This window comes from Podarcis liolepis (assembly GCF_965112155.1).
Source record: "Podarcis liolepis genome assembly, chromosome: Z".
Classification (NCBI taxonomy): domain Eukaryota; kingdom Metazoa; phylum Chordata; class Lepidosauria; order Squamata; family Lacertidae; genus Podarcis; species Podarcis liolepis.
The window spans coordinates 358,052-368,964 of record NC_139570.1 but is presented as its reverse complement, the minus strand read 5'-3'; the positions used below and the strand labels follow the sequence as shown (position 1 = coordinate 368,964).

The 10,913-nt window shown below is 39.2% G+C and overlaps 1 protein-coding gene across 1 annotated transcript in view; it reads right to left on the bottom strand.

Moving 5' to 3' along the window:
- Nucleotides 1-10,913, bottom strand: part of LOC310698873 (uncharacterized protein) — a 91,855-nt gene that overhangs the window by 77,654 nt on the left and 3,288 nt on the right. The window contains exons 2-5 of the mRNA XM_083486662.1: nucleotides 7,013-7,114; nucleotides 4,983-5,063; nucleotides 4,095-4,258; nucleotides 1-109 (exon numbers count right to left, since the gene is read on the bottom strand). The exon at nucleotides 1-109 is cut by the window's left edge and continues 3 nt beyond it. Coding sequence (XP_083342788.1) covers nucleotides 1-109; nucleotides 4,095-4,258; nucleotides 4,983-5,063; nucleotides 7,013-7,114 — 456 coding nt within the window. The remainder of the gene's footprint in view (nucleotides 110-4,094; nucleotides 4,259-4,982; nucleotides 5,064-7,012; nucleotides 7,115-10,913) is intronic.

Here is a 10,913-nt window from a genome sequence, read left to right as displayed (position 1 = left end):
GCTTGCCGTCCGAATCAGTCACAGAGCCACCCCAGGACCATCTCTTCTGTCGAGTTTCCAGCCGCTGGCTCCGCTCCAGGGTGCGATGCAGCACCGCCTCATAGCGCTCCTATTGATCAAAAAATCTCTGGAGTTAGGCAGCGGAAACTGTGAGCGCGTCACTCTCTGGAAAATTATTATGATGAATGCATATATAATATATGACAAATATAAACAGAAAATACAATTATGAGGTTAAAAATGAGAAGAAGAGACAAATGTTCCAACCTTAATTTTAACAGATAAGGAATACAAAAATTTAAGCAGATGAAACAGAGATGTTATAAATCAGAAAGGGAAGTTGGGGGAAGTCATGGCAGGGGGTGGTTCACTGAAATTGTAAAATGTAATTTGAATGTTTGATTATGTTAAAATTTATTTAATGAAGTCATTAGATGATAGATAGATAGATAGATAGATAAGATATTGCTATAGATATAAAATATATGCAATAATAATAATAATAATAATAATTTATTTATACTCCACCCATATGGCCGGGTTCCCCCAGCCACTCTGGGTGGCTCCCAATTGAATATCAAAAACACAATACAACATTAAACGTTTAAAAATTCCCTAAACAGGGTAAGAATCCCTCTCCAGAGGAGTTTTAACAGGGTGGATAAAAATCAATGATTTTAAAAATAAAAAATTGGATTTTTAAAAATTTAAATCAGATTTTTTTAAATTTAAAATATTAAGCTTAAACAGACAAGCTTAAATATTCTTTAAGCTTGTTTGTTTCAACGCTCAAATAAAGAATATTTGAAAAACTACTATGATAGCAAAAATCTCCTGGCAGACCTTGAATGATTCTTGTAATGTATAGATAATAAACTAAATAATTTTTCTCTGAAGAAAATTAAGGAAACAAAGTAAAAGAACATGATACTGTGTAAAAAATAACAAATGAGATTCAGTTTTTTGAGAACAATCGGAAATTTATTTTATCTTTCTTATCTTTATTCTTTATTTTCTTTTTTTCTGTGTAGTGTACATGCATAAATTGTAATATGGTAAATTGTTGTGTAAATGCGTGTTGAATGTTTAATAAAGATATATATATATATTATATAGAAACAAGCATAATAAAGGATTTTAATGGCTTGGTATAATTTTTTTGAAAAAAATAGAGGATTTGGGTAAAGGGGAATGATATTATTCTTAGAAATTAGAAATATTCTTTCTAATATTTTCTCATTCTGAATATTTTAAACTAATCTTGTTTAAAATAGGCAGAAGGATAAAAGATTAGAAAGAATCAGAAGGGGAAGTTGGGCTGGCAGAAAGGGAAATATGTTTATTTCTTTCTGTGATTTATGTTGATTAAACTGTCAAACCCAATACACACACACACACACACACAAAAGCAAAACATCTTCCAAATTCACTAGTTGTGAACTGAATCAGTCCGAATGGAATGATTAACGGAGCGTTGTAACTGCAACCACTTCTAGATATTTTAAGGGATGCAATGACCAACCTGTTAATATGAAAAAACACTGTTCTAAGGATAACATATTGATATGCATAGAATAATCATGTCAAGATATTCGAAACTAAGGAAAAATTAATACAGTGGTACCTCGGGTTACATACGCTTCAGGTTACATACGCTTCAGGTTACAGACTCCGCTAACCCAGAAATAGTGCTTCAGGATGAGAACAGAAATCGTGCTCTGGCGGCGCGGCAGTAGCAGGAGGCCCCATTAGCTAAAGTGGTGCTTCAGGTTAAGAACAGTTTCAGGTTAAGAACAGACCTCCGGAATGAATGAAGTACTTAACCCGAGGTACAACTGTAATGGCTTTACATTGATTCCTACAAGACACAATGTTAAAGCATTTATAACATACAAGATGTTGGGTTGCGGTGGAGGGAAGCCACAAGGGTGTAAATGATAAGTTTTTTATTTTTGTATATATGGATTTTCTTTCTTTCTTTTTTTCTTGATTAATTTTATACACACACACACACACACGAGATGCAATGAAGGGATGATTGTGGGCATTGTGACCCCTTCCAAGTTGTCCCTTATGCCAGGGACATTCGACTCCCAAGAGACTGTGATCTACTTCCGGGGGTGGGGGGGTGGGGAGACTGGCAGTGATCTACCCATTTTTTAGGGGGGTGTTCAGAGTTGACAAGCGTTTATTTAGGGGGGCAGACCAAAGTTGTTGAGTTTTTTTAGGGGGCAGGTCAAGGTTGTTGAACTTTTCTTAAGGGGGCAGGTCAAAGAAAGCTTTTTAAGTATGTGATGGGAATGCAAGAAAATAAGAGAATTTTGGGACATTACCGTATTTCCCCGTATTTCCCCTAAAAAATAATGTCAAAAATTAGGGGGCATCTTATATGTCAGGGAAGAGTTAGAAGTTTTCAGTTTCTCAGAGGGAGAAAGCATTCGACAAGGGGGGAAGGAGAGCAGTGAATCTAATAGAAGGGAGCAAGAGGAACAACAGGGAGGGACTGGCTGTTCCCAGGAAAGGAAAGGGTTCAGTTCTAGCTCAGATTCGGAGGAGGGGAGATACAGGCCAGCTCTAGCCAGGAGGGTAGGAAAAAGAGCAGGAAAGCGAAGGGAAGGGCACCTTCGCCATTTTGAGGGTGACTGGTCATGGAGAAGCAGAGCTCAGAAGGTAGCTGAAGTAAGTGACTCTGAGGAATAATATTTAAGAACCGTTTATAAGAATGTTTTGTTAATACGCATTAAAAAGTTATAAAAGAACAAGAAGCGTTTGTGTTGTGTTGTGATCTGAAGAGGACAACGACCAGTCCTGACAGAATATACGGGGCCATCTCCCCCCATTTTCTTAAATCTGAGTCCCCCCCAAATAAGGGGCATCTTATACATGGGATGTCTTATAGATGAAAAAAATACGGTATATATAATGATTTTTTTTTAATACTCACATTCCCATTTACAAAAAAAATGGAGAACAGACTTGCTCGATCAGACCAATGGCCCATCTAGTCATCTTGTTCTGGGCACTGGGCAGCCAGTTGCTTCTTAGTGCAAGGAGGAAATAGTCACAATATATATATAATAAACTGAAAAAGATACTCAAATTCCCATTTACAAAAAAACCAGAGGCCCTCCTATTAGGAATCATGCCAACAGAAATTAAGAAAAAGGTTAGACCACTCTTCATGTATGCACCGACAGCAGCCAGAATTTGAGTGGTTGAGGAATTGGAAAAGTGAAAATATTCCCACAAAAACCAATTGGCAGGCCCAAATGGTAGAATATATACAACTGGCAAAAATGACAGGGAGACTTCGAGGATACTCGACATAGAAGGTGAATAAAGAATGGGTAGTATTGAAAGAATATTTGAATACTGATGGGGATAACAAAAAACTTCTGGCAGACATAGATTAACTCTTGTAACTGAAAGGTGACAAATAAAAGGACCTTTTGATAAGAACTAAGAAATCACAAAAAGACTCTGTGTGTAAAATTAGAAACTGAAATATGGTATAATGAGAATAAGCAGAAGTCTGTTTTACTGATTTCATCCTTGATCCGCATTTTAATATTCTGTTGGAAGTCGCCCAGAGTGGTTGGGGGAACCCAGCCAGATGGGCGGGGTATAAATTTTAAATAATTATTATTATTATTATTATTATTCTGTTGGGAGCCGCCCAGAGTAGCTGGGGAAACCCAGCCAGATGGGTGGGGGAGAAATGATATATTATTATTACTATTATTACTATTCTTATTCTATTTTTTCCTTTTCCTTTTCTTCCATTCTTAGCAAAGTTTGTATATGGAGTTTGTACATGGAGTTTGTATACAGGTTACATTGTTTATTTTTATGTATGTAATGTTTGAATGTTTAATAAAGATTTTTAAAAATTAAAACAAAAATAAAACGGAAAGTGTGAGAAACTGCAATAAATTGCGGGCAGCCAGTTGGACATCCCTGCCTTATACTCTAAAAGACGATTAATACAGCTATAACTAGTGCCACTATCACAGTGTCTCTCTAATGCAGACATGGCCCAACTTGGCCCTCCAGCTGTTTTGAGACTACAGCTAGAGGACCAAGCTCTACAATACCTTGTCCTCCTCCAGCTTCTGTTTCCGCTTTTCCTCTACTGCTACTCTCCTTTGTTGCTCCTTCAACTTCTGTTCCTTCAGTCGTCTCTGCCTCTCCTCCATTTGCTTCTCATACTGGAGCTTGGCCTTCTTCTCCTTTTCCAATATCTGAGTTTCTTTGGCAGCTGCAAATTTCAACCAGGGTGGATAAAAATCAATGATTTAAATTTTTTAAATTTTTTTTTATTTAAATCAGATTTTTTAAAAATGTAAATCAGATTTTTAAAAAAATGTAAATCAGATTTTTAAAATAAAATGCTTTTGGAGGAAAAATCTTTCTAAAGATTTTCTATTTAAGTGACATTCTAGTCCAAAGGCAATTATTCATCAGGAAATAAGGATTTCTTTTAAGTTTTTCATGTGTGCTAAAACTAAGACTTTTTTTAAAAAATTGTTTAAACACATCAGTTAACAAACATAGATGCCATGACGCTATTGTTTTAGGTAAATAAATTGTTTAAATGGTTATGAAGGGAATGCGTCTTTTTCTCCTTCCAATCAAGTATAGCAGAAAAGCTGTCCAAATAGAAGCAGTTAATTTATTAAACTTCACCATCATTTCATCATTATCTGTCAATGTATTTCTAAGATTAGAACCAAATCAGTCATGTTTGATAGAACTGTCAAAACCACTCTGAAAATTTATTCTTCCAAAAATGAAACCTTCCTCTGCTTGTCCAGATTAAGAGGATGCCAGCAAGGCTGAACCTTTCTGTAAAATAAATTGCTTTGAATCAAGCCTTACTGACTAGTGATTTAAATCGATTTGATTGAAATCAGATCCACCCTGTCTGCCACACAAATGTAACAGGCTGCATTTTTTATCCATACTTTTAAATATATGCCTACCTTGCTGCTTCTCGCGCTCCTCTCTCCGTTCCCTGGCCAGCCTTTGCCTCTCTTCTGTTCTCAAAGTGGAACCATCGATCACTGGAAAGGACGGCAAAGTTGAACTGGTTACAGGGCTGAGATTTCTGGAGGAACAAGTGACCAATGGGCGCAATTTTCTTTTCCCAGGAGTGCAACTCCAGCCTGATGTGCAGGGATGCTGGTTAACATCAGAATTAGGGTGGTTCATAAAAAGCTCTTTTTTGAAGATGCCTGCTCCTACACTAAGGGTTATACAGCTATATCTGAAATTTTGTGCATATCGTTAATAACTTTTTTAAATTTTTAAATACTTTATTTACAACATAGCCCACAAAAACTTGTACATACAAACCCACCACCGTTGACAATTTAATTATCAAAATTAAACTTCTATACCCTTACACAAAGAAAACATAACATAAAAATAAAAGACTTCCTTTATCCTATTTACTTCTTGTATACTGTTTCTTTTATAGGCGATTATTATCATTTTTCCTAATTATGACTTAAAAAACCACAAGGTCTCCTGTAGAAATTAATCAAAACAAGTCCAGGTGTATATTTGAAATATACAAAATGTATCAGTTAATATCTTGACCCTGCTCCGCTGAATTGGCATTTCAGCCTTCACAACATCGGAAAATGGCCAAGTAAACAGCTATTTTCATGGAGGAGGGTCAAGATATTAACTGATATGTATGAAATTTCAGATAAAGGTACCCCTGGCCATACGGGCCAGTCGTGTCCGACTCTAGGGTTGCGCGCTCATCTCGCTCAAGACAACGCTGGCCGTGAGCCAGCGTTGTCTGAAGACACTTCCGGGTCACGTGGCCAGCGTGGCGAAGCTGCATCTGGCGAGCCAGCACCAGCGCCGCACACGGAAACGCCGTTTACCTTCCCACTATAAAGCGGTACCTATTTATCTACTTGCACTTAGGGGTGCTTTCGAACTGCTAGGTGGGCAGGAGCTGGGACCGAACGACAGGAGCTCACCCTGCCGCGGGGATTCGAACCGCCAACCTTACGATCAGCAAGTCCTAGGCACTGAGGTTTTATCCACAGCGCCACCCGCATCAGATATAGCCATATAATTCCTAGTGTAGTAAGATAAGACCTTTGGAGCAGGCATTTTCAAAATAGAGTTTTTTAATGAACCGTCCTACTGAACACCCAATGCTTTTCAGTGGAGCAGGGTCAAGATATTCACTCAGGCATGGCCAAATGTGGCCCTCCAGCTGTTTGGGGACTACAATTCCCATTATCCCTGAGCACTGGTCCTGTTAGCTAGGAATGATGTCCCCAAACAGCTGGAGGGGCAAGTTGGGCCATGTCTGGTAGAGGTAAGACTGGCAACAAAGTATTAAGAGAAGCGTTGGAAGTCGAATATTTGTGGTGTTCACGTAGGATTTGTAGGTGTGTTGGGTATGTATTATATAATGTATGTAATGTATTGTATCATATTTGTTAAGCAGTATGTAAACTGATGTATGATAAAGATTATTTTAAGAGAAAAGTAAATGCCCTGGTGCAGGGGCCAGCAAACCTTTTCAGCAGGGGGCCGGTCCACTGTCTCTCAGACCTTGTGGGGGCCGGACTAGATTTTGGAGGAAAAAATTGAACGAATTCCTATGCCCCACAAAAAAAGAGATGCATTTTAAATCAAAGCACACATTCTACTCATGTAAAAACACGCTAATTCCTGGACCATCTGCGGGCTGGATTGAGAAGGCCACTGGGCTGGATCTGGCCCCCAGGCCTTAGGTTGCTTACCCATGTGGTCATTTCCTGCTTTGCAAAACAAAAACAGCATCTTCACTGGCCCAAGTAGACCAATTCCTACCGAGCTTTTGAAATATGTCAAAATGGGACTCTTTTGAGAAGGAGAATATGCAACTTAAAAAGTAGCAGCACAGATTCGTGAACTAAAAAGCGGAAGGATGCGAAGAGCCACAACCAAGGTAGCCACAGGAATGGATTTTTTATTATTATTATTAAAGCAAGAATTTTACCTGGCCTGGTTGAAGATTTCATACCAGCTGGAGATTGGAGTGGAACAGGACTAGCACCACTTTGGCTTCTTCTTTCTTCTGCTAACACCTGGGCTGCAGCAACTGTAAAACAGACCACAATCACAGCTATCACAGCGAAAATCCACAATGTATTTCCGGTGGCAGGCTTCATGCAAGACTTGCTGGTATGTCTTATCATTTTTTAAAATTTCTTCGTATATCATGTCAAAAAAACCAGAATTATTTTTATGAGGAATTTTCACAATGGACATTCCAAAGGACAATAAAAAGAGTCTTTCTATATGCGACTGGGGCCACCAGGATCATGATTACAAAACCCTGGAAAAACAACATATTGCCGAGAAAAGAAGAATGGCTCTTAAAACTTAGCGAGTATCTAGAACTAGCTCAACTTACAGAATCAATAAGAAATCACTCAAATGTGAGAATAAAGAGAGAATGGGTTGTTTTTATAAACTACATGAAAAAAGGTGGTTCTCAGTACTTCTCTTGGCTTGGCGTAGCCTAAAATACCACAGGCAATCCATAGACTTACTAAGAGAAAACAGACAAACAAAATATGATTTATTAGGAACCGCAGGTGGGCGGGGAAGGAAGTCAAGATACGAATTAGGGAGTCGAGCCTGAAGTCATAAGAGGAAATGTTATAATTATAAAAACCTGTAAGAAATAACTAATAGGAGAAAGGATGGCTTGTATTCCTTACAAAGAAGTTTATTGGATACTGTTTCATTTCTAGTTTCTTTTTTCTATCTTTCCTTCTTTTGTTGGATATGTAATATATACATATTATATATGTGATTTTTTCTGGCTAAATAAAAAAAGGGGGGGGGAGAAACTTGCTGGTACGACAGTATTCAAACCTGCTCCTTGTGCAGAGATGTCTCTAAAAATCAAAAGCTCATAGTTCTAAAACTCCTCACCCACAATAATACAGAAAGCAGACTTAACATGGATACGGGTATCAGAACGTGATCCCATCTCAGGCCTATTTCATTGCTCATCTTCTAACATTGTGTATGCCATCAAATGCCAGCAGTGCCCTTCGGCTTCCTATATTGGGCAAACAGGCCAGACTCTATGCAAAAGGATAAATGGGCATCAATCTGAAATCAGGAATCACACGGCAGAGAAGCCAGTTGGCCCTCCAGCTGTTTGGGGACTACAACTCCCATCCTCCCTGACCGCCAGTCCTGTGAGCTAGTTATGATGGGAGTTGTAGTGCCCAAACAGCTGGAGGGCCAAGTTGGGCCATGCCTGATCTAGAGCAGTGGTGGCCCAACTTGCCCCTCCAGCTGTTTGGGGACTGCAATTCCCATTATCCCTGACCCCTGGTCCTGTGAGCTAGGGATGATGGGAATTGTAGTCCCAAAACAGCTGGGGGGCCGGGTTTGCCCAATCACTGCAGTAGAACACTTCCATCTCCCAGGACATTCAACACAGAATCTCCAAGCAACTGTCTTATGACAAAAGAATTTCAGAAATAGACTTGAAAGAGAAGTTGCTGAATTGCAACTTATTACTCAACTGAAAACTATGGAGAGACCTGGTCTGAATAGAGATATTGGATTCCTGTGTCTTTATACATGCTAAAGCTATTTTGGGTCATCTGCATATCATCCCTTGCTTTTTCAGTTGTTAACAGTCGCCAGCAGGTTGACCATACCCACTGAATCCTACTACCCTTCGGAGAAAATCCCCAACCCACCGTCCCACTATACAGTGGTACCTTGGGTTACATACGCTTCAGGTTACAGACTCTGCTAACCCAGAAATAGTGCTTCAGGATGAGAACAGAAATCATGCTCCAGCGGCGCAGCAGCAGTAGGAGGCCCCATTAGCTAAAGTGGTGCTTCAGGTTAAGAACAGTTTCAGGTTAAGAACGGACCTCCGGAACAAATTAAGTACCTAACCCGAGGTACCACTGTATATCAGGGTCCAGACCAATTTTACATACCATACTAAAAGAGCATAAAGCACAATAGAATTAAGTTTGGATTAACAATCAAATATAACAATAAACAATACAAATATGGGAGCAACAGGGTTTTTAAGCATTGAGGTTCAAACCCACTTGAAAAGCTTCTACTAAAAACAAGCTGAGTTGGTCTCTAAGGTGCTACTGGACAATTTTTTAATTTATTTCGACTGCGTCAGATCAACACGGTTACCTACCTGAATGTTTCTTCAGCAGCTGATCAAAAGAAATTACCGTATTTCTCCGTGTCTAAGACGCCCCCATGTCTAAGACGACCCCTGTTTTTTGAGCCCCAATTGAAGAAATCGAAAATGGCAACATTCCAAGTCTAAGACGACCCCCAATTTTAAACTTCAAAAGTTGGGGGCGAAATAAGAGTCTTATGCATGGGAAAATGCAGTTGGTTTCTACAATCGATACAAAGGGATAGATGCTGGGAATGCAAAACATACACAACACAGCAAATCAGGAACGTCAAAGTTCAGGCACAATGCAACATCTTTAAACAGCCCTCTTTCGGGAAGTTTTTAATGACTGGTGTTTTAATGCATTTTTAATCTTTTGCTGGAAGCTGCCCAAAGTGGCTGGGGAAACCCAGCCAGATGGGCAGGGTAGAAATAATAAATGATGATGATGATCATCATCATCATCATCTCCTGATTTCATAGGGAAAGATGCTTCTTCAGCAGCTGATCAAAAGAAATTACATTTCTACAATCAACACTAAGGATTCTGCAAGCAAAACAAGGCGGCTGGCTTCCTTGTCCCCAATTTCGGTCCTCACTCAAACTCAGCACTGTGGAAGGGAGGGAAGGAGGAAGAAGGAAAAACATTTCCCCTCTCCATGACAACTGTTCTGCCATGGCAATAATCCTCCCCAGGCTGCACCAAAAACAATCACCTCCAAGCACTTTAATAAAAAATGATTTAAATCAAGTCTTATAGACTCGTGATTGAAATCAAATCCACCCTGCTATGGATATTTACATCATGCTTTATAGAATAACAAGCGCCGAACTGCCGATCTCCTTGTGCAAGATACCAAATAACTGCAACAGGCTTTAAATTGACAACACAATGATAAAAAAGACCCCTCTGAACTAATTCCTCCCCCAGCATAAGGATCTTAACTCATCATTATCTAAGTGTGGCGCATGGCATTATCCTGGCTGCATCCCTCTCCCCTTGAACAAATGCCATTGTCACAACACTTGCTTCAAGGGGGACGCAGTTAATAATAATAATAATAATAATAATAATAATAATAATAATAATAATAATTTCTACCCTGTCCATCTGGCTGGGTTTCCCCAGCCACTCTAGGCGGCTTCCAACAAGAGATTAAAAATACATTAAAACATCACTGGTAAGAAATCAGACCCTCTCGACACTCAATTTGTCTCACTGACCTGGAGTAAGAAGACAGCATATTCACAGACTGACATTAAAATTAATGGAAATTAATTCAAGAACACAGAGGCCAAATATAGATCTAATATTCTCTGTGCCCTGCATATAGACTAGTATACTAAAACAGATGTTGATCTCTTCCTGTTTTCATGCTCCCCCACCTCACTGCAGTGAGAAATTATGCTTCCTTTTTCATGTTTCTTTGTTTTTCCTTCTTGCTCACAACGCAGGGAAGTAGACTAGTTTCCTCTTCCTCTCTTCCCCGCCCCTTTATGTGAGGAAATTGCCTTCCCTCTCAGTGGGAACTTTTCCCCATGTATGTGTTGTTTGTCAAGTTCACAGGCATTATTAATACACCCCAGAAATCAATGAAGAAGAAGAAGAAGAAGAAGAAGAAGAAGAAGAAGAAGAAGAAGAAGTTGTTATTTATACCCCACCCATCTGGCTGGGGTTCTCCAGCCGCTCTGGGCAGCTTCCAACAAAAGATTAAAA